We start from the raw sequence: 24971 nt of genomic DNA on the forward strand, positions 1-24971 counted from the left end.
CTAAACATGATTTTTATACACATATAGTGGAGATAAGACATCTCATCTCAGAAAAGACTACATAATGAAGATGCCCAATACTTACCTTACCGTAAGTCCTATTTAATTCCTAAAGCACATACACGGATGCCAGATGTGGTGGCATGTGTCAGTAATCCCAGCACTCTGGGAAGCTAAGGCTGGAAGATCACCAAGTTTGAGCCCAGCTAGGGCAACTAGTTAGACCCTATCTCAAAATATAAAAATTTTAAAAAGGGTCTGGCAATGTATGTCAGTGAAAGAGTCCTGGGTTTAGTCTTCAGTACTGTGAACAATCACTGCCACAATAACAAAGCCAGGGATAACCTACTACGTTATTTTGTGCTCTGGTTCTACTTCATGAACTTTCATATTGTCCCAAGCCATATTGAACTGTTGTATTATAATCTGGTTTTTATAATGAATAGAGATTCAAAGTATAATTTAAAAATCATTTAATACATAAAGTGAAAAACTAGAATATAAAAGCATTTCACATTTTTTAGACAAATAATACCTTCTAAATTATTTAACAAAAGATAAGAGATCCACAGTGCATTATCTGAAAGCTTTGGGGACAGATGTTTTAGAATGTTTTAGATTTTTAGACAGGTAATTTGGTGCATATACCATGCTACATTAATCCTTAAAAAATGTGGTAGCACACCCTCCCCAGTAATCAAACATGTTAATATTTACGCAGCAAAATAAAGGAATATTCACACACAATGGGATAAACAGATTGTCAGTTTAGATATATAAAGAAATTTTGTCATCAAGCTTATGAAAACTTTGTTTTCATAACTTCCTGGATTTTGAAATTACAATAACAGTTAAAGGAATGCAGATCTTTATAAGCTTGTATGGTAAGACAAAAAACCTATTTAAACAAATGATCCTTTTTTACAAATGAAAAAACACAAAAGCTATCAAACACATTATAAATTAACAGACATCTTTTTCTTTGATATTATTAAATGTACATCTTAAATACATACACAAATATAGCACACATGATTTACGACAATCAGTTGGAATTGAAGGCACAGATGCACAATACCTTCTGTGAGAAGGGCATTAAATGTGCCATAAAAATAAAATAGAATTAAGCCAACTCCTTATGATGCCAGGAAGAGCCCTGCTGAGTACAACATAAGGAGGTAGGATTTATTCTTGAAGAAGTACAATTTCAGTTATGGGCAGTCTCTTCCGTAAAAACACAGATAGGCAACATTTACTTAAGTGACTTTTTTTTCTCTGTATACAATACTATGTTTGGCTTTATGCCTAAAAGTTAAAACTTTAGAAGGTATTTTAAGTCAGGTAAATAAGTAATGTTTTACCAAGTCTGAAAACATATGGGCCACAGTGATGCTCCTCAGTAGTTGCAATATTTAAACAAATATTTAAACAAGTCCACTGACTTTTCATAAGATCCTATCTGTTTGGAGGTAAAAATTACTCAAAATCAAGAGTAAAGACATACATAGTTTCTGAGTATAGCCATTTCTTCCATTGACTGGTATGTGAAGAATGGTTTCATGAAGGAAAAACAAATTTCCAACATTTGCAGCAACAACTTCCACAGGTTTGAGGACAGTGAACAAGTGGCAAGTCATTCAGTTAACCAACTCCAATCAAGATTCTAAAACCAGGCATGAAAAAGTCACAATTAGAAGTTGACTATAAGTGGTAAATGGTGTTCATTTTTGTATATCTGGACATTTTATATCAGAAATTCAGCTGGGCATAGTGGCACACACCTGTAATCCCAGCACTTGGCAAGCTGAGGCAGAGGACTGCTGTGATTCTGAGGCTACCTTGAGCTATACAGTGAGTTCAAGGCCAGTCTGAACTACCTAGTGAAACCCTGTCTCACCAAAACAAAAACCAAAAAACCTAAAGTTGAAAAATAAAAAATACAGGGGGCTGGGGATTTAGCTCAGCGGCAAAGCGCCTGCCTGGCAAGCGCAAGGTCGTGAGTTCGGTTCCCGGTACCGGAAAAAAACAAACAAACAAACAAACAAACAAAATAAAAAATACACAAATTACAATTTGAGAGTTTTGCTCACTTTATTTTCTGCTAATTTCAAAAAGCACTTCAAAGTTTTCATAGAAATTTGAAGTAAATAATTATTCTTAAAGTAGAAATACAAGGGGCTGGGGATTTAGCTCAGCGGCAAAAGCGCCTGCCTGGCAAGTGCAAGGTCGTGAGTTCGGTTCCCGGTACCGGAGAAAAACCAAAAAAAAAAAAAAAAAAAAAAAAAAAAAGAAATACAGAGTTGACACTGAGATTAAATGTAGTATTCATTAATTCAGTACACATTTTAGTGTAGTTTTTCCTAGTTCTGACAAATCAATAGTTCATAGTAATCACACAATAATATGAACACTTTTACAAATTATAAATATATTAAGAAAATTCATTTATATGAAGCAGGTACTGCAGTTGAGTTATTGTACGAGGTCAGTCCTACTGCAGAAAATCGCTGAAGCAAAATGGTACAAATTACTCAATTTCAATGCTTACACTGCAAGGAAAACTTAATCTGACTAAAAATGGTACCGTCAATTTTTATTTAAAATGTAACCTTAGCATATCCCTGAGTAAAAGAAGGTGGGGATTTGAGGCTGAGGACATTTCTTCAAATGTTCTTTCCTCTAAGTACTCTTATTACCTACATGTATCCAGAATGCCAAATAAAGGCAGCACAGAAAGTTAAATCTTTTGCACCCAACATACCTAAAACACATACCCACATCCACACAAAACTTACCATCATGCTACTGCCCTGTTCCTCATTTGCTTCACGAATAATAGTACTTAAACGGCCAAGACAGTTCAAATTTTCTTCTATCATTTGAGCTAAACTCTCCCTGTAGGATAAAAGAACAAAGCATTTTCAAACTCAGCAAAGGAACATATAAATTTTCTCTACCTTCTGGTCTTCTAAATAAGGATGATCGATGTCCTTGCTGCAACCCAGCACCCAATGTGGCTAAATCCTATAGTGTTCATTCCTCCCCGCCAGAGGCAGAGTCCTACTTCATCCACACTGCTGTCTCTGACTATCTCTAATGATAAGCCCACTATAACATGGGTCATGGTGGTACACACATGTGGTCTTAGCTACTCGGGAGGCTAAGGCAGAAAGTTGAAATGTCAAGGCCAGCCCAGGCAACTTAGAGAGAGCCTGTCTCAAAATACAAAAAGAACTGAAAATGAAGCTCAGGCATAGAGCCCTTGCCTAGCATGCACAAAGCTCTATGTTCAATCTCCAGTATCACAAGAAAAAAAAAGTCTAGTATAACTTCAGTCAGACTTTTCTTTGAAATGTAAGTAGCACTTAACATATAACATTTTCCCCCTTAAAATGTTAGGGGGAAAAAGATTCTTGTGGCATGGACAATGAAAAACCACTCTGTTTTTGGAATATTTCCTTTTCCCTACAAGTAGAAAAATACCAACTAACGTGCTTAATTCACATACACAAATATAGAGGAGGAGACTCAAAAGTACAATCTCTTCTGCAAAGATCAGGAAGAATGAAAAACTGTGGTTGGAAACAACAAATAATAGTGATGAAAAGGACAACAAGCAAGCTGATTCTTAACAACAGCAGAAGAGAACATGTGATGGGGAGCTGACTAGAACTATGAACTATCCCTGGAAGTTTATTTTTGAGGAAGATCCTAATTGTGGTTTCCACCTTCCTGTTTTCTCCCTCCACATGGCCTCTATACTCACCATTTACCAACCCTCAGGGCCTCTTCTACCAAAGTCAGTTTTGGCCAGTGATGACAGCCACTACTAGCTTAATACTAAGCTGATTCAGCTCTTATTTAACAGGTGGAAAAACTCAGGCTAACAGTGTCTAATCCTTGGTAGTTAAGTACCATGGGTATGGTATAATTGAAAGCAGTTTTCCTACCATGGGTACGTTCTAATTGAAAGCAGTTTCCTTTTATAATGTATTCCTATCTGAAAATAAAAATACCTATCAGATGCACTTTGGCCAACAACCACAACCTCTAATTGGAAATTACCTACAGATGTAACATTTGCAACCATAACATCCCCTAAAAAACCTAAATGCCTTTACTAAAAGCAAAAGGTTAAAAATGTATTAAATTTTATTTCTTTTCACTCTGATAATAGAATATTTTCTTAACACTATATAATCTGTGCTATACTTGTAGATGCTTTACTTTGGGCCAATTTATAATGATGCCAAGACAGACCCTGAACTTGCTTTCTTTAAAAAAATCAAATACCTGATATCAGCTTGCCTTCCTGCCATGTGCTTTTTCTCTCATAAAAGTAGCGTACAGAATGTGCAATTGCATGACCTCCTGAGCAGTGATGTAACATGGCTGCACTTCTGCAAAACTAATTATGGGCAGAACTTCCAGGAAATGCTGGTGCTGTAGAGGTCTCCATGAGTTGTGAGAAAAGTGACAATACACAAGCTAGCAAAGAGCCACTGGCTCTGGATACGGCACATCTTATGCTGAGAAAATAACAGAGATGGATAGTCATTCAGCTTTTAGCAGAAGAGTAGGAACTAATAAAAGAAAATACAGGACTTCAAATTTGAACTATTTGCAAAGTTGATTTAAGGCACTGAAAAAGGTCTAATTTTAAAAATACTAAGTTATACAGTAGATCTCAATAATTTATTAAAAGGGTAATCAAGGACTCCAAAATGATAAATGCAAAAAGACAGCATAATTTCTCATAGAGAAATAGCAAAGGAAGGAATAAAGTTTGGGTAAAGGAAACTGAGACACCAATAACAGTCTTAGAACCTGGACTAAACTAATAATTATAAGTAACATTTGTTGAATATTTACCTCTTAAACATGTTATACATATCATCCAATCAAATTTGCAGTCATTCTATAAGAAATTCTCATTTTACAGGTGAGAAACATACACATTAAAAAAGTCAAGTACCTTGTCCAAAATTATTATGAAGTTGAGACTCAACCGTGAAGGCACTAAAGACCTCCTCCATCACTACATGCTACTGCCTCATTCCTACCACTGTTTTGAAAACACAACTATCTACTGTTACAAAGGAACCCACCCATCTTGAGGAGTTACCACGCATGACAGAGGATGTTCACGTTCTACTAAAGTTGGAGGCAACCATGCTGATGCCTGAGGAGTTACTGCACCTTCTAGACTGGATCCTACAAGTGACCGGGCAGAACTCTGTGTCTGATAGAAAAACAAAATCAAAAGATTATAGGTAAGGACCTCTATTGATTTAGTTTACCTTACTCCTAAGATTTACATTTCATCACTACCTTATTGTATTTCTGTATTTCTATATAAAGTATTTCTGTATTTCTATATAAAGTATTTCTGTACAAAACTGTTCCCACCTTTATACACCATTATTAACTATCCTGTCCTTGGTTCCTGTCTTCATTGACTGAAATGTATTTGCTAGTCTAAAGCCACTTTAGTTGGATGGGAAAGGAAAAAATCCAGTTGAACACAGGGCTGGTTTCACTAACTAGTCCCCCATCTTTCCCCAGGTCATATTGGTCCAGTGCCAGAACTATAAAAGCAAAGTAACTGAAAAAGGAGAGTTATAGTGCAAAAGTCCTGCATTTTTACTGTTAGGCAGATACCAAGCAAAGAACATGAGCATCAACCTAATATAAAATACACATCTTCAAGAAAGAGCTCATGCTGATAAAAATCCCTTTTGCAGATAATAACAGCAAGTCAATATCATACTAAATAATTCATTAGTAAATACTTACACAGGCAATTTTAAGGAGATGCCATATTTCTTTCTGCCTCTTTCCCTGCATGAACATGACAGTATTGTCAGCTTCTCTGATGTTACTGAGGGCCACTTCTACCTTGGGGAGTAGGTCAATAATCTTCTGCTTACAGCCCAAAAGCTTGCTGGAGAGATTAAATTTGCATCACATACATGTTATATCCATCAAGATTATACACCATACTCCCAAAACCCAGCTAGGCAAATGAACTACAGTGAGCATTATATTTAATGACTGATATCCAAAGTAGTGTACACAAACAGATAATATAAATGCATGCAGTATACATGTAGTTATGGCCAAGCTACTCAAGATACTGCTAGAATTCTTCTTAGGTCTAGAATACTCACCAAAAGAGGTTGTACTCTGAAAAAAACTTAAGTTTTTTAGGAGGAAATAAAACAATTTTCTACCTTAGATGGCCAAACAGCTCCTTGAGAACACGATCTTGACTCTGAACAGTATGCACAATGATCTTCACCATCTCTGTGCTGTCACTGTAGGAGTGATCTATAAAGTACTTTAATCAATGAGTACAACCTCTCTTTTGCAGAACATATCAGTCTCCAAACAAAAGATTCCTCAAAAACTTAAAAGTTTGAAAAAAGGCTAATAAACATCTCCATTTAAATTATAAACTGGATCAAAATTTCAAGATTACTTGTAAATAAACTTTAAAGTCTAAGGATACAGTGCAATGGTCAATCATATATCAATAAACAAAGTTATATGCATTTATGTATAATATATATAATATATAATATATATACAGATGTGCAAGTGATAAAATATATTTAAATGATAAAGTGATAAAAATATATATTTAAATTTTAGAAATTTATCACAGTAAAAGACACACTTCCATTAATCCCTCTCAAAATACTGCCCCTTGCTTCGAACACATTTATCCCATTATTTTTGCCAGTTTCTGAAGCACTTTTGGAAGTTCTCTTTGGTGGACATCTTTAGAAGGTGGGATGAAAATACAGTGAATGTTGTTGCTGAGTGCCATGAAACAGAAGGAAAGGCTTGTAAAAACATTACGGTGTGTCTTCATCCTTATTCACCAGATCTGGCATTGTGTTCTTCCCCAGAGTCCAGTGTCTTGAACTGACTGAGGATATCTAGGCACCCATGACAGTGAAAGATATGAAAGAGGACTTTCAGATCTGCTTCAGAAAATGGCAAGGATGATTGGTTAAGTGTGTTTGAGGCAAGGGGGAGCATTTTGAGGGGGATTAATGGCAATGTGTCTTTTACTATAATAATATCTTAAGTCGAAACACCCTATTTTTCAACTGCACCTCGTGTATGTGTACATATATGTAAATGTACACATATATGTATGTATATGTAATGGATACACACATACACATGCACGCACACACACACATATCACTGTATTTTCAAAAACCAGTTGTCTGTGCTTAGAACAGCAATCTTGCCTATCTTTAATCCTATCAATCTATGCCCACAGAAATATGTAGCCCCATCCCAGACACCAATTTTGCTCATATGATTAACACTACTTATTTAGAAACAGCAGGACAAGCTATCAAACTTTCACTGCCTGAGAAGGATCACTGCAAGTTCAAGGCCAACCTGGGCTACATAGTGAGACTCTGTCACAAACAAACACAAAAAACAACTTTCACTGTCTCGGAGGAGGTGCTTGCCCAAACTAGGTTGTTTGGAACTTAATGTTTATCTGTTTATGGCCCACAAAAATTTTTGAAAAAAGCTAACTAATTCAAACTAAATCTGATGCACTAATAAAGGAACCTGTGGACATCCTGAGAGTATATCCTAATGCCAAGTGGAAGCTGACAGATGTCCTCAAAGGGGACGGTTGACAGTCACAGTGAGTCGAACAGTTTACAAGATATGCTTTCTCAGCTTTTAACAATTACCAGAATTAATTGTTATAGTCCAGAAAATTGTGCATACATCATACTGGTATTTTCCTTGGACAATAATTAAGCCAGAATGCAAAAATAATTCTGTTATGCAGCAAACCATCAAGATTATAAACCATGACCAAGTAGGATTCATCCCAGGGATGTACGGATGGTTCAAAATACAGAAATCAATAAATGTAATATACTGTATTAACAGAGCCAAGGACAAAAATCATATGATCATCTCAATAGGTGCAGAAAAAGCTTTTGACAAAGTCCAGCACCCATTCACGAGAAAAACCCTACAGAAAACTGGAACAGATGTCTTTATCTCAATCTTATAAAAGCCATCTATGACAAACCAAAAGCCAACATTATACTAAAATGGACAAAAACTGAAAACTTTCTCTCTAAAATCAGGAACAAGTCCACTGTCTTCACACTTATTCAACAAAGTCCTAGAAACTTTAGCCAGAGCAATGAGACAAGAGAAGGAAATAAAAGGAATAATGAAAGAAAAGGAAAAAGTTAAATTATCGTTATTTACAGATGCCATGATACTCTACACAGAAGACCCCAAAAACTCCACTAAAAAACTGCTAGATTTAATAAGCAAATTCAGTAGCATAGCTGGATACAAAGTCAACATTCAAAAATCAATAGGCTTCCTGTACATGAAACAAACTCACTGAGAGAGAAATTAGGGAAACACTTCTCACAGTAGCATTCAAAAAAAATGAAATACCTAGGAATCAATGTAATGAAGAATATAAAAGACCTCAACATTGAAAACTTCAATATTTTGAAAAAGCAGACAAAAGGAGATCTCGCAAAGTAGAAAGATATCCCTTGCTCTTGTGTAGGAAGAACCAATATAGTAAAAATGGCATTACACAGATTTAATACAATTCTGATCAAGATTTCAATAGCATATCTCACAGAATTAGAGAAAACAATCTTAAAATTCATTTGAAACCAGAAGAGACCTAGAGCAGCAAAGACAATTTTGGGCAACAAAGGTAAGGCAGGGGGCTTTACAAGCCTTGACTTGAAATTATATCACAAAGCTACTGTGATAAAAACAAGAAGGCATTATATATATAAAAAAAACCCTAAAGATCAATGGAACAGATTAAAGATGCAGAAACAACTCCATAGTCAGGCATCTTATCTCTGACAAAGGTGCCAAACACATTCACTGGAAGAAAGATAGCTTCTTTAATAAATGGTGCTGGAAAAACTGGCTCTGCACATGCTGAATATTAAATATAGACCTATATCTTTCACCATGCACTAAACTAAATTCAAAATGGATCAAAGATCTAAATATTAAAACAGAAACATGAAATCTGCTGGATGATAGAATAAGTGAAACTCTTGAAGACATTGGTGTAGGTAAAGACTTTATGAACAAAACCCCGACCACGCAGGAACTATAACAAAGAATCAACAACTGGGATCTCATCTTGTTAAAAAGCTTTTGCAAAGCAAGAGAAACCAGCAACAAAGTGAAGAGACAACCTACAATGGCAAAAACTGTTTGCCGTCTGTTCCTCAGACAAAGGATTACTGTTAAGAACATATAAAGAACAACAACAACAAAAAATCAGACCTCCCAAATTTAAAGACCCAAGCCAAAAATGGGCATCTGAGATGAACACACACTTCTCAGATGAAGAAATACAAACAGCAAATAAACATATGAAAAAATGTTCAACATTACTGGTCATTTGAGAGATGCAAATTAAAGCAACACTGGGAATTTATCTAACCTGGGAAAGAATGGCTATTATCAAGAAATCAAACAACAACAAATGCTGGAGAGGCTGTGGGGAAAAAGAAACCCTTCTTTACTGTTGGTGAGAGTGTAGACTGGTGTGATCACTGTGGAAATCAGTGTAGAGATTCCTCAAAAAACTAGGATTGGAGGTCTCATTTGATCCAACTATTCCACTTTTGGGTATTTTCCCAAAAGAATTAAAAACATCATACCACAGCAATATATGTGCACCCATGTTTACAGTGGCACAATCTGTAATAGCTAGATCTTGGAAACAGCTCAAATGCCCATCAACCGAGGAATGGATAAAAAGATGTGGTATTTTTATACAGTGGAGTTCTACTTAACCATAAAGAAGGATAAACTGGAGACTTTTATAGGTAAACAGATGCAACTCGAGATCATACACGTAAGTTAAATAAACCAGATGTACATGTTCAAGCACTGTATTGTCTCCCTACTGTGAGAAGCTGAAAGAGTAAATAAGATCCAAAATGTACAATAGATATTGTAAAATGGGAAGAAATTTCAAAAGGAAAGAGAAACTGGGATTGCGGAATAGAGAAAAGAAGGGAAAAGAAAAAAATATATATATAAAAGATAGTTAAGATAGTTATGCTACTAATTTCTTCTAGTTCATTAAAAAGAAAGATTTGTGCTAATATTGTTCAGACACTTAAATGCCAATCTGTTGTACTCTGAGTAACTAATTTAAAGATAACAATATATAATGTATTAACCATTGTTACCCTCCTATTATCTTGTTTTGAAATTTTATTTTTCTTCACTTTAAAATTAAAAAAATTTTGTTACTAAAATTTACTACTACCAGCATACTACTACCAGGTTATAATTTCTCCATTTAACCTTCACAGCAGTCCCGTGAATGGCTGTTTTTATTACCCTCACTTTACCAAAAACTTGCAGCTACATCGTAAGTTGAAGGCCAGCCTGAGCTACATAGTGGAACTCTATCTCAAAAGGTGCAGGGCTAGGGACATAACTCAGTGGTGAGAGTACTCGCGGTTTCTATCTCCAGTACTACCCACCCCATATATATATATTAACCCATGAATATATGTCTTTTTAATACTCTATGTGATAAACATTTCTACTATATAATGAAGTGTAATAGTTGTTCCAAAGAAGACCACTTTAATAATTACATATTGCTAGTTATCTGGCCTCTGATTTCAAAGATCAGCCAAACTACAGACTCTTGGGTCTCAAAAACTGAAAAAGTTTGAGGTCCTCGGTGGTTTGTATCAACTTTTGAGAACTCTTCGCTTAGACTTAACTTCTCCATTTCCTCCCAGGTCCTGATCAGCCTATTGCAATCTCATTTCTGTTCCTAAAAGATTGTAATAATGTGCACATTGTTAAGTACAATGAATATTTTCACTAATGTTGATATCATTATCGGTATCTCTGCAGGATTTCACCTTCTGAGCACCTTTTCCATTAAACTATCCCATTTCTATCATATAATTTTTTCTTCATATTCTGGCCATCTCTCAATCTTTTTTGCAGTCTACTCACTGTAATTCAAGTTGTATATAAGTTAATATTCCCTAGGATTCCAACCTTGGCTTATTCAACCTGCTTTTTCAAGATCATCTCTTCACTTTTATGGCTGATTTTTCAACCAATATCTAAATATCGAGCCCAGACCTCTCTCTATATGTTTTCATATTAACTGACATAATATATGAAAGCAACCACACACACACACATACACACACACAATTAGACATGTCCATTTGAATGTCCCATTAACTCTTTTATACCAACATGTACAAAACTGAACTCATATTCTTTTCCCATAAGGTCTGTTATCCTTCCTATACTTGCCTGGTCCTTTCAGGTAACCAGCTGCCCTAGCCAGAAATTTGGGAGGTATCTATGACTCCCCACCTAAGCATATTCAATCTATCACTCAACATTAAAAGATGTACTTTCCAAATCTCTCTCTTGCCTTTTCCCTCCTCTTTACCTCACTGCCAGAGTTCAGGCTCTCTGCTTTAGTTTATAGCCTACCCCAAACTGAGCTACAACTATTCTAATAACCTTATAATGAATACAGCTCTTACGGCCTAGTCCCAATTTAATCCATTATCCATAGTGCCACCACAGCAGTATTTCTAAAATGCTAATCTGCTCATGCCACTCCTGATAGAAACTTTTTTGGCATTTCTCTTGCAATGAAACCCAAACCTTCTACTATGACATACCAGGTACTATATAACCCAGTTATGTCTCTCTCCTGAAACTATACTCCATGACCCTGCCACGTGCTCAAACAAGACTCACTTCCTTCAGAAAACCACCTCTAACTATCCCATACCTACAAAGTTAGGTATTTATTTACATGTGCTTCATAAATGTTTACAAAAATAAAAATGAATTCCACTGCAATAAAAAAAAATATATGAGAAAATTATGTTGTTTTAAAGTGCCATGTCATATGTCTACTAATTCACACATGCTGTTATGTGCTTTTAAATTTTAAAGCATAAAATGCTTTTTTATTTTTTAACAATTTAAGTAAATTGCATTCTAGGGCATAAAATTCATTTTACTTCTGCAACCCTTTAAAGCAAAAAAGTTTAACCAAATAACAGTATCTTTTAGTTATATAACACCTTACAGTTTTCAAAGCATTTTCATAAACACCATCTCACATACACTGCCATAACATATTAACTGAGTTAGGAAAGATGTTTCAGTATCATTTTCTAAAGAAGAGAAATGAGATACAGGGAAATTTGCCAAGATCAACTGGTCAGTCAAGTACCCACAGCAAATTATCTGATCTATAGTTCAAGCGTTTTGATTCCCAACAAGTGCTCTTTCCAGCAGAACATGCTCTGCATTTAGCAGACATTCACCAGGAATTGTTTCGCCAACAATAGAAGCAATCAGGGACCAGTACCGATAATAATTTTCAAGATACAGTGCTTTCACCTAGAACATATGCCTTTTCCCACCACTCCACACCTGAACCCACTGCATCAAATTCATTCCAACCTCCCTAATCTTAAGCATTTTTCCTATCTTTCTGCATCCTCTGCCTCTTCTTGAGTTCCTTTTATCTTTTTTCCATTCCTTCTTTTGACTTCCATGTTTAAAATTTTTCTACCTGTATTTTGTTATTACTTTCCCTTGCTAATCTCTTAAATTCTCACGAAGTTAAAGCTGTTATACTTTAGGTGTCTTAATGACAATACCAAAAGACAATACCAAAACAGGAATTTACTTTGCAGCCTTTAAGATATCTAAAATGTAAAATTTCCCCAAATTTTCAGCTACTGAGTTTCCTAAAATATCTCTTAGTACTTACCCGTAGGTCTGTGCTTTAATTGCTTATACAGATCAATAGCACGCTGTTCTCTACAAGAGAAAAAGATATGCTTCTATGTGAAGATAAATTAATGACTCTTGAAATAAATAAAACTATCTGAATAATGACCCCTCTCTCTTTTAAAGCAAGTACAAGCTGCTAATCAGTATTTTATAGAGCATTTTGCTGAACAAAAGCAAAGACAATACATAATCTTAAAATGCAAAGTTTAGTATACATCATACCTGCTCTGTTCCCCACCACATATACAGTACCTTTGCATCAGAAACACAAGCCATATCAAAAATTATGGCTTGTGATTAGAGAGAAACTCTGATTTCTAATATAGACACATAGGAAGTTAACCCCATTAGGGCACTTATGAGACAATACTTTGGATCAGAAATACAGTAAGGACATAGTTTGCAATTTAGATATAGTTATAAAATTCTTAACACTCATATAAAAAGATACTTTTCAAAAAACAAGACAGTCAATCCAAAGATTATTTCCAGAATGTCCTGTAACTACAAATAGCTTCTTTTAAAAATATGATGTGAATATATTTTGGGAAAAGAAAACTACAGTAAAGAACCACACAGCTGGCTATGGTGGCACATGCCTGTAATCCCAGCACTCAGGAAGCTGAGACAGAAAAACTGTCATGAATTTGAGGCCAGATTGGACTACACAGTGAATTCAAAGCTAGCCAGAACTACATCCTGAGACCTTGTCTCAAAAAAAAGAAGAACCACACAGAGGTTTCACTTGCTAAATATAAACAGAAAGAACAATGCTACAAAAAATAAAAACAGCCTTACAGAGATTCCATCAGATCTCCTTGGCGTCTTCCATAGGGGCTCTTCTGTAGCTCCATGATTTCAGTGTGCAAAGACATAATTTGATCTTCAAGGTATCCAATGACACCAACCTAAAGAATGATGAAAACACAAAGAAAATGACAGCTTACCACGTTATACCAAGCAAAACTCAGACATTAAGGATAGAGAATGGTCTGCTGTAGGAGAACTAATTTAACATGAAACACTAATTTTATTAAGGCCTCTGTATCCTTTAGATTCGGAGAACCTGTCACACAAGAACATAGTTATTCCTACACTACTCTCTTTTCTCTCCTGACAATAATACACTACTAGCTTTGCTTTTGCTTTTCTGGAGAAGTAAAATGTGTGTAGAAATATCACCAACAAGACAAAAATACAAGGGCACCAAAACCAGTGGTATTACTTGCATCTCAGCACCAACTGCCCTATCTATTTCTCAGGCTGGCCCAAGGAGAATAACCCAGAACCATGGATTGCTGCACAGGATAAAGGAGAAACCTCCCACTTAACAATAGTCTGTCTATTCCTATGGGACTCATAGAATTTATTGTCTATACCAGTATAATTTTGAGAGTGAAAGGAAATACTGCAGATACCAGAGATAAATTGAGACTGTTTTAGGTAAACTAGGATATATAGCTATCTTACTTAAAGCAGCCACCAAAATAATGGACTTGCATTTATTATTGATTCCTATTTAATCTCCATAACCCTACAAGAAAAGGTATTGTCCCTATAACATAATATGGAAACTGAAGCTCAGTGAGGCTAAGTATTTGCCTAAAGCCCTCGTTTTAATTCACTATGACACCTTCCTCTATACAAAGCATCTATTAAACACCTGTCTGAAATTCAGGGATGATGCTATAGACATTCCTTAGCTATCAAACCCAAAGTCAATGGGAGACATCAAGAATTAATAAGCACTCAGAATAAGCTCAGTAATTTTACCTCAGCATAGTGGATGGCCTTTTCTTCCATTTCTTTCCAAGCTTTCAGCATTTTTTCTGAAGCTAAAACGAAAGTCTAAGTTAGTTATCTCAGAAATAGCAATAGGTTAAATTACTGGTCTGCCTACCTCCTGTTGTATCAATACTGAAAATGTTGTGGTTTCAAGTGTGACGCCCTCCCCAAATATATGTTGACATCGTAACCTCTAAGATCTTAGAATGTCATCTTATTAGAAATGGTCTTTACTGATATAATTAAATATATACACACACTGGAGAAGGGTGGGCCCTTAACCATTAAGAAGAGACACAGAGATACAGATACACAAGTACAGAATGAAATGTGAAAACAGAGGCACAGGCTGAAGTGCTGCAGCTCCAAGCCCCAAGGAACACTAAGGACTGCTGGCAAACAATGGAAAATTAGGAAAGACCAAAGAAGGAGCCTTCCCTGTAGGTTTCAGATGGATCCTTGATTTTGGATCTTTGGCCTCCAGAACTGTAAGACAATAAATTTCTGTTGTTTTAAGAACCTAATTTATGGTATTTTGTTATAGAAGTCCTCAGAAAGCAATACAGGTGGCTTTCTCTTTTAAAAATTTTTTTTTAAAAAGTAATATATGATCATGTTTTAAAAACCTAAACATTATTGAAGGATATAAAAAGAAAAGACTTTTTTCCTCTATCCGATAGCCCAAAGAGTGCACTATTATTATTTACTATGTTATTATTTATTACTAGACACATACCTTATTCCCTCATGTTAGAGGATATACACACACTTCTCTTTGCTTCTTCCACAACTTAAAATATTACTGCCAAAGACCAAGTGATTTTTTAATACCTCAGTCTTTAATAATTGTATAGAACACCTTTGACAAGTCAAAAATACTTAATGAAATAATTTTACTGTTTTGTGATTCACCAGAAGGCCTACAATGCAGAAACACAAATAAAAAACCAACCATAGCCCTTGTTCTGGAGAGTAAATGTATTCATCTTATTGGACACTTTGGACCATTTATTCTGAGGATGAGTAACAACAAGTATTTTTTTCCTAAAAAAAAAAAAATGATTAGTTTTCTGAAACAAATCAAAAATGCTGATGGTGATCCTTTGAGTTCACTCAAATTTTACCTTTGTTCCAGTTCCTTAGTATTTCTGAAGGGAGACAAAGTTGAAGTCAAATAATGAAAATGTGGAAACTGTGTGCAAAAAACCCAGTAAGAATTCATAGTATGTGGTCTAGAAATAAACAAAACCTTGGAATTATATGATTATTTCCAGAAAAATAAGTAGTTCAACAGTTCCCTAACTAAGTCAGTCCACTTGAGCTCTACATTAAAAACAAAAACTCTAGACTGGGTAGCATATAAAAAACAGAAATTTATTTTACACAGTTCTGAAAGCTAGAAAATCCAAGATCAGAGCATTGGCAAATTCACTGTCTGGCGAGGGCTTGCTTTGGATTGGTAGATGGTGTACTTTATACTGTTTCCTCACATGGCAGAAAGGGCGAGGGAATCTCATTCAGACCTCTGTTCTAAGGGTATTAATTTTACTCATGAAGGCATCATGTTCATGACCTAATCATCCCCTAATAATCCTGTCTTCAAATATCATCTTGGGAGTCAGCATTTCAACATCAATGTTGGAGGAAAACAAACATTTATTCTATAGCACTGGCCAAGAAGCCACTCCAGTATAGATTTTGTTTCTATTTTTAAAATGAGATTTTAAATTCACTGATTCTCACTCCTGTGTAATTTAGCTTTTCAAGAACTAAATAATTTTATTCAAATTTGAAAGTTGTTCAATTAAGAGATTAAAAAAAAGACCTAGCATTCAAAATACACAGGGCTTATGATGACATAAACTATTCTGTTTCTTGTTCTAATATAAACTAACAACTGTGGCCATGTCAAGAAGGCAAACGAACTGATGGCTTCAAGAGTAGACATTTCTAACAAATAAAACACACCCAGACACTTACATATACCATAAGTCATCTGCTCACTGTATCTCTCCAGGTCAAGCTGAATGCTTTTGTGAAAAAATTCCAATTTAGCTTTCAGTTGCTGCGATGCTGATATCAAAGTGTTCTTCATTTTTGTCAAGTTGGCATTGTACCTAAGAAGACTTAACCTAAGACATAGCAAAACAAAACAAAATTATCAGGACTCAAAAACACTTAATAAGCCTGGTGTGGTGGTGCATGGCTATAATCCCAGCACTCAGGAGACTGAGGCAGGAAGAACACTGTTTTTTGAGGCCAGCCTGGGTTACATACAAGTTCAAGGCCAGCCTGAACTGTACAGCAAGATCCTGTCTCAAAAAAAACCAAAAACAAAACAAAACAAAACAAAAAAAACAAACAAACCCAGGAACAAATAAAAAAAAAAACCCACTGAATAAAAATTTTAAAACATAAGGTTCTAGAAGCCCAAAACCTAAGTTTCTATGATTAATCTATGAAAAATAGCTGCTCTCTAGAATCTGGTCTCTAAAGACTTCCAGCTTGAGATATTCTGTGATAAACAATGTTCTCATACTATGATCATTTAGGAACTACTACTTTCAAGCAATGTATGGTTTTAACTATTTATAAGAAATCTACAAGTCTGATAAGAATATTACATTTTAAACTGGCCCACTATTTTAGTATTGCATGCAATACTGATTAAGGAAAACTGGCAAGAGTATACAATGAACATGACACTGTGCTTATAAAGAATATAATCCACTCACATTGCTGCTCTTTGTCCCTGAAAGAGCCTGCTGTAGTCTTCTTTTAGCCCAGACACATAGTGTACTGCTTCAGCCCATACTTTACGTAGCTGTACAATTGGAAGCTGTATTTTGCTGTCTTGTACTACAGGCACGAAAATGAGTAAAAGGAGAAGTGAGTAACTTTTAAAGACTTTGAAGTTCATTTGTAACTTTCTGTGATTTCCTGTCCACCCAAATAATGGATGTTAAAATGAACTTAACATTACCTCGGATGTTAAAAGGAGCTTACTCATTAGCACTTCATTCAGCTCAATGTACTGAACAGCTGCAATACACAAGCCCTACTCCAGGTACAAAGGGACATAAAAATGAATGAAACAATCACTACCCTCATGGAACTTCTACATCTTTTTCTTCTTGCTTCCTTCAAATGTAGAATACATTTTTCTCTCTACTAATCCAAATTCTTTATTTCTTTCAACTTCCAGATCATTCCTATGTCTTCCTCAATCCACCAGTCTTTTCTGTTTTTAAATCATAGATATCATCCTCTAGACCACCAACTCAGCTTCAACAAAGCAGATAGGATAAATGATGGTTTAATAAGATACCCCAGACTTTACAAAAGTAACTGCTTGTTAGTATGTTCCCATTCTTGATGGGAACATGTAAAAAAGAGATAGGAATCAATGGAAAGAGCTCTCTAAAGATCAAAGATGGAGGGCTGGGGATACAGCTCAGCGACATACACCTGCCTAGCAAGCACGAGATCATGAGTTTGATTCCCGGTACCAAAAAAAAAAAAAAAAAAATCAAAGATGGAACAATTTGAACAACAGAGTAAATGAGGATTATAAAGCAAAGTACAAAGTAAACATCCATGAGTCCAAATTAATATAAGTGACTGAATAAATTAATAAATGGGAGAAATGAGACAAATCTTCCATGCAAAAAGTTCCAAATAAATTATGTAGATTCTCTGTCCTAAAGGAGGGGAACATGACTCCTCACTCATTACATGTGGTTTTTTTTATATAGTGACTTCCTTCTGAAGAGTTTTATTACATAAAGGGACAAGGGAATTAAACTTTAAACTTTACAATAGGGACCAGACAAACACTACTTCAGCTAGGTGATCAAGGTCAATACTAACAGCCATAAATCATGGTGATGATATACACTTTGTATGTGACCAACATATCACTTTACTGCTGTGATCTTTCTTATTAAAACAAAAACAAAAAACAAAACCAAATTCTCAGTGTAAACTATAAGGAAAAAAAATGACAAATTCCAACACAGGGGCATACTACAGAATAGCTGGCCAGTACTCCTCAAAGCTATCAACATCATCAAAATAAGCCAAGTCTCAGAATCGGCCACGACTAATAGAATCTTCAACAGACATTGCAACTAAATGTAATGTGGTATCTTGCATGAGATCTTAGAATAGTAAAAAGGATATTAGATTAAAAACTAAGGAAATCTGAATAAAGTATGGATTTAGTTAGTAACATGTTCATGAATTATAACAAATGTACTGGACTAATACATTAATAAAAGGGGAAATGTGTGTGAGGGAGAAGTTACATAAGAACTCTATACTATCTGCTTAGTTTTTCTGTAAATCTAAAAAGGTATTTTAAAACTTCTACTAGTTTGTGTTTTTGTTTTTTTGAGACAGGCTCTTGCTATGAAGTTCAGGCTGGGCTTTAACGCACATGTAGCCCAGGCTGTCCTTATACTTACAGCAATCCTCCTGCCTCAGCCTCCTAGGTGCTGGGATTATAGGCACCTGCTTTCATGCCTAGCCTTTAAAAAGTCTTAAAGAGTTAAACAAAATCAGGGTGGTAGGTAGTGAGGAGAGCAGGTGACTTAAAAAAGACATGAAAGAACTTTCTGAGGAAAAAGAAATTTTTTGTATCTTTTTTTTTTTTTGTACAGGAATCGAACTCACGACCACATGCTTGCCAAGCAGGCACTTTGCCACTGAGCTATATCCCTGGCCCCTTGTATCTTGATTGTGGTATGATTTTACAGGTATATACATGTCAAAAATTACCAAATTTAGGCACACATAGTACATGTCTATAATCCCAGCACTCGGGAAGCTGAGACAGAAGAATTGCAAGTTCAAGCTCAGCCTGGGCAACTTAGAAACTTAGTGAGATCCTATCTTAAAATAAAAGGGGACGGGAGGGATGGGAATGTAATTCAATGAGAAGGCCTTGGGTGTTTGGTCCCCACAAAAAAAAAAACAAAACACTGAACATATCCATCTGTGCATTTCATTACATATAAGCAATACCTCCAGAAAGAATACACATATTTTAGCCCATGCCCAATTTTGTTCTTGATTTTATAATTCTGTGCCCAATTTTAGTTTGGATAGATGTAAATTGAACAAAAACTTCTAAAGAAAAGAATAATCTTCATAGGACAAAACATTTGAATATCAAGCAGTATTTGTAAAATAAAACAAATATTTGAGGGCTGGGGATAGGGCTCAGTGGTAGAGTGTTTGACCAGTATGAACAAGGCCCTGAGTTCACTTTTCAGAACCAGAAAAAGCAAAAAACAAAAACAAAACCAGGAAATAAGTTTTTAAACACTCATAGATAATGAAAAAACAATGAAAATATAGGCTTATTAAGAGTGGCGTTTTATTTTGTTATATTTGAGAGACCTAACCTTAGGAAGGTACTTGTGGTACCTCCTTCTAAGTAAGGAATCTGGTGGTGGCTTAAAATCTGTGCTTTTACCTTCCAAAATACATGAATCCATTTTTTACCATATATAGAAATCTTAAGTATAAGAGAAACAGAATAAAAACACCAAAAGATCATTTCTACTAATCATGTTGAGACAAAATTACCTATTTCAAAATTAAAGTTCATCAATAAATGGACAACTATACTTACCAATATAATTTACACAATCAGACAAACTTCTAGAAGCAAATGGTCCTTCATATACAGTCTTGCTTTTATCAAACAAATAAACCATATAGCTATCACAGCCTCTCTGAAAAGAAACAAATAATTCAAATTCTGCTCAAAGATTCTTAAAAACTCTAGGTTTTCTAAATATTTAACCACCAGATGTCCTACTATGAAACACAAATGAACAAAGTCAATGTGCATTAACAGACACTGCAAAGATTTAGGGTCTAAATTTTCATTGCAGAGAAAAAACCATAAGGGCTAAAGTGAAAAATGAAAATATGATGCTTAATGAAAAAAATTAGACATAAGATGCTACATATTATAGGATTCCATTGTGTGAATGTTCCCAAAAGGCAAATCCACGAAGACAGAAAGATTAGTGGTTGCACAGGGTGGGAAGAGGGAGATTAACAGTTAATAGACATTACAGATCTTATTGATATGGAAATATTTTTAAACTGACTTAAATTTTTAAAAATCCACAGAACTGTATACTTGGCATATGTGAATCACGTACGTAAAATATGCCGCCTCTGTCACAAACAAAAAAATAGAAAATACAAGTCATGACCACAATCATACTTATCTTGTGACAGGACAAATGAAACTGCTACTCTAGTTTCAAGGTTCTAGGCTTCAATTACAAGAGGGAAAAGAAAGTGGGATAGAACTGGTATCAAAGAAAAAGTCTTACAAAGTTCAAAACAACAAACGTGCTACTTCTATCTTGTTTAACCTGCAAAGCAACGATAAAGTCATTGAAGCAAAAACTAAAAGAATTATTATAAGATGTAAACCACTCCCAGGGGAATTCCACATATGTATCAAAAAATGCAGGGCATACAACAACTCTATACAGATTTGTTATCAGATTCTAAGTTTGTTTGTTTGTTTTTTTGTTTTTGTTTTTTTTCTGGTACTGGGAATTGAACTCAGGACCTTGTGCTTGCTAGGCAGGTGCTGTGTTGCTGAGCTAAATCCCCAGCCCCTCAGAGTCTAGGTATAATGGAACTCTCTTAAAACCTTTTTTATATAGTCCAGTAGGGTAATTGTAGTGTACAGCAATTATTCATACACTTCAAAGTAACTAAAGTAGAGGAAGTTTGAAAGTTCTTAATATATAAAGATAATAATATTTGAGGAAATGGAAATGTTAGTAACCCTGACTTGATCATTGCACCTTGCAATATGTACTGAATTATAATACTGTGCTCCATAAATAAGTACAAATATTACATCAATTAAAAAACAAAAAAGACTTCTTACAACTCCATCTAGAACACATTGAGATGCTGGTTTCCGAGGATCCAGAGAAATTCCTGTCTCTGAAAGAAGTTCTTGAGAACCAGTATTTATTCCAGTTTCACGCTCAATACGAGACTGCAGTGAATGAAGACTTTCATCAGGTGGTAACAGAAAAGAAATTATCTTTGCAGAAGTCATATTTAGGATGTGTACTATCTATATGAATAAGAAAAAGATAAATTTATTGATCATTTTGCTACATACCAATTCAGTGCAAGATACTGAAAGCAGAATATCAGCAGAAGGCATAACTTCTACACACTCATTCTCCAAAGTGAGATCTCCTATAATTATAAAATAACATTTTGAAAACTGAAGAACAGTTTACTTTCCTAGTACAACAGATATTAGTTCCAAAAAACAAAATTTCGAAGTTTTAGGGATGCACATAATCAAGAAATAAAAATTCCAGTTTGAAAAAACATCTGCAGTATTTATTTTGAGTAACAGCATTATGGAACTAGAACAAAATATTCCCAGATATGAAGTACCTGACAGATACCAACTATAGAGATAAGTGCTTTAACAAAACATTTCCATTAATTAGACTTTCTAATCTCCATTTTAGCAGAGGGAAGAACCAGGGCTCTAGGAAGTCAAAGAATTTGTTAGGGAGCACACAGCTGATAACTGGTAGAGCTTGAATCTGAACTCCTGACTACCTCATGTTGCCTCAAGAAAAAATCAGGTAGTAGAAGAGTCAACCTCTAATTCTATGGAAAAAATATATTGTTATTTTCAAAAGCAATCAAATCACAAAGCAGTGACCTGCCTAAAACCTTAAAAGGTACATAAGAAAACATTCTTATTACTCTCACCTAAAGCTTCAGTGGAAGTAGCCTAATACAGGTCAAGTCAGTGCGAGACTGAGTAAGTGAAGCTCTGCCCAAAAGGACAGACACAGAGTGGAGAGGCATAATGGCAGGTGACAAACAATTACAGAATTACAAAATACGAATGACATATGTATGGCAGACAACATGTAAAGAAAAAGCAAGCTGAAGATATGCCAGAGTGGTCAACTAGATGTACAGAGATGGGGATCATTCTGGGCAGAAACACAACATCCATCAAAGCACAAAAATAGATAAAGGGTTTGATGGCATGAGGAGCAGTAAAAAACTTGAGTGAGATAATAGTTAAGAGAAATAGGTATAAGGCATGTATTTGGTTGGTGGACCTGCATTAAAAAGCATAAAAAAGCCAACCAGACAAGTAGGTCAGTTTAAATGGGACTTAATGAGCAAAACAAACAAAACCTCCCAACCTCTCCAACAACCTTTGTTAATTTCCTGAACAGAAGAACAACAACAAAAAGCATTTTCAGAAGATGAAGAGCAATCTATAGTCATATCACCCAGAATATGCCTGATCTCTTCTAATCTCAGAAGATGAGAAAGGGCAGTTCATGTTGCAGAGAATACAGGATGGACAGTAAGTACAGAGATACGAAACGTAGGTAAGAATCTTTCTCACTAAACTAAATCTAGTATGATTAAACCTAAATGAGGGGCAACCCACTCTCCAGGCCCTCTCTCTTCCTCTCAGACAGAAGCTTTCTTTCTCTCAATAAATTCTTCTACTCTTAACCTCCATTGTTCCTAGAATTCATTTCTCAGTTTTAGAGAACATGAACTCAGCGTTTTAGTCATCTAACAGTTTGAGAGTTTCATTTCCCTATATCATCTGGAGGTCTTCCACTGAAATAATTGGATGGAGGTAATAGTTTGTTTTGTTTCACAGATCCCAGATTGTGACTCACTTAGATAATCAAAGTTTTTATGATGTTATGTCTTTGCCCATTGCTAATAATTGGTCATGCTTTATCTCATATAATTTTATTAAAATGATGATAAATTTAAATTGAAAATACAGGAAGGTTAGCCAAGTGACTATACTTGTTGTACACTTACTGGCTGACCACAGTTTTGCCTGACCTCATACTCATCCTATGATTTGCCATTAAATCAATATTACCTAAGCAACTATCATTGTAATCTTACTGGATATAGTTCTGTCGCACTTTAAGCCTACCTCACCTCACCTCACCTCACATCTTTGCTCAATAAAAGACCCTTGAGAAGTGGGGTTGATGGGCAACCCACTTTCCAAGCTTCTTTCTGTCCCTCTCAGACAGAAGCTTGCTTTCTCTCAATAAATTCTTCCTACTCTTAAAAAAAACAAAACTAAATGAACAAAGCATTAATGGTACCAACAAGGGAAGAAAAAGATAAAAGATGCTTCAAAGGAATAATCAAAAAGGCCACTTAGAAGCAAACTGAAATAGAAAAATTGGGCCAGGGATATAGCTGAGGGGCACAGTGCCTGCCTGGCAAGTGCAAGGTCCTGAGTTCTATTCCAGATACCCTCCCCCTGAAAAAAGAAATAGAAAAACATCAGCTCTAAGAATGTAATTTTCTTTTTCAAATAAATACCATGAAAAGATTAGTAAAATACACTTATGTTCAGTTTTCAAGTAAACTTGTTAACTTCAATATAGGTCTTAAGAAATATACTTCATTGAAACTAACCTTCAAATTCAGGATGTGATCCATTAATACAAAACATCTTGGTTGCTTTAAAGTAAGGTCAACAGGTCCCCCTCTCTGCTGTGGGTCCCAATTCAGCATCAACTGTAGCCAGTTTTCCATAGGCTCTACTATCAAACTAGAAAATGTATAAAAATAGTGAATATGGTTATGTTTCAATTTTCCTTTAGTGTTATTTAAAACACAATTTTATAGGCTGGCCATTTCTTTTCCTATCACTTATCTGTACTATTTTATATCTTACTTTAGGATTGTTCATGAAATGCTAGAAGACAAACACTTTCTTCCATAAGAAAATAGGCCCAAAGCCCACATATGCAAATTTAACAATGGCAGCTCCAAAAGGTAAGTCTAATCCCGTTTTTCAGGGAACCTGTTCATCTAAGCCAATCCCCTGAACAGCAATGGTTCTTGATTCCATCAATATCTATACTGTCTAATATGATAGTCACTAGTGACAATGTTTACATTTACTATTTATTTAAAATGCAATTCCTTAGTCACATCAGCTAGTTCCTGTTTTTTGTTTTGTTTTGATTTTTTTGGCAGTGCTGGGACTTGTTCTAAGCAATTTAGGCATATGTAGGCAATGTTCTATCAGTGAACTAAGCTCCCAGCCCCTCTGAACACTTTTCAAATGTTAAAAAAATCTCAATAAACTTTGTGTGATCAATGTAGATAACAGAATATTTCCACCATTACAGAAAGTTGTACTGAGGGGCTGAGGATTTAGCTCAGCGGCAAAAGCGCCTGCCTGGCAAGCGCGAGGTTGTGAGTTCGGTTCCCGGTACCGGAGAAAAAAACCAAAA

At 35.3% G+C, this 24971-nt stretch overlaps 1 protein-coding gene across 1 annotated transcript in view; it reads right to left on the reverse strand.

The window, feature by feature from the left end:
- Window positions 1-456: 456 nt before the first annotated feature.
- Window positions 457-24971, reverse strand: part of Chuk (conserved helix-loop-helix ubiquitous kinase) — a gene marked incomplete in the record, with an annotated part of 36041 nt that continues 11526 nt past the window's right edge. Inside the window, 13 exon segments of the mRNA XM_005407721.2 lie at window positions 457-1663; window positions 2796-2895; window positions 5109-5242; window positions 5797-5944; window positions 6234-6330; window positions 12839-12888; window positions 13660-13769; window positions 14635-14696; window positions 16627-16778; window positions 17382-17505; window positions 20285-20387; window positions 21575-21769; window positions 24145-24280. Of these exon segments, the coding sequence (XP_005407778.2) occupies window positions 1634-1663; window positions 2796-2895; window positions 5109-5242; window positions 5797-5944; window positions 6234-6330; window positions 12839-12888; window positions 13660-13769; window positions 14635-14696; window positions 16627-16778; window positions 17382-17505; window positions 20285-20387; window positions 21575-21769; window positions 24145-24280 (1441 nt within the window).

This window comes from Chinchilla lanigera, unplaced genomic scaffold, assembly GCF_000276665.1.
Source record: "Chinchilla lanigera isolate Chin_1 unplaced genomic scaffold, ChiLan1.0 scaffold00106, whole genome shotgun sequence".
Taxonomy (NCBI): Eukaryota; Metazoa; Chordata; class Mammalia; order Rodentia; family Chinchillidae; genus Chinchilla; species Chinchilla lanigera.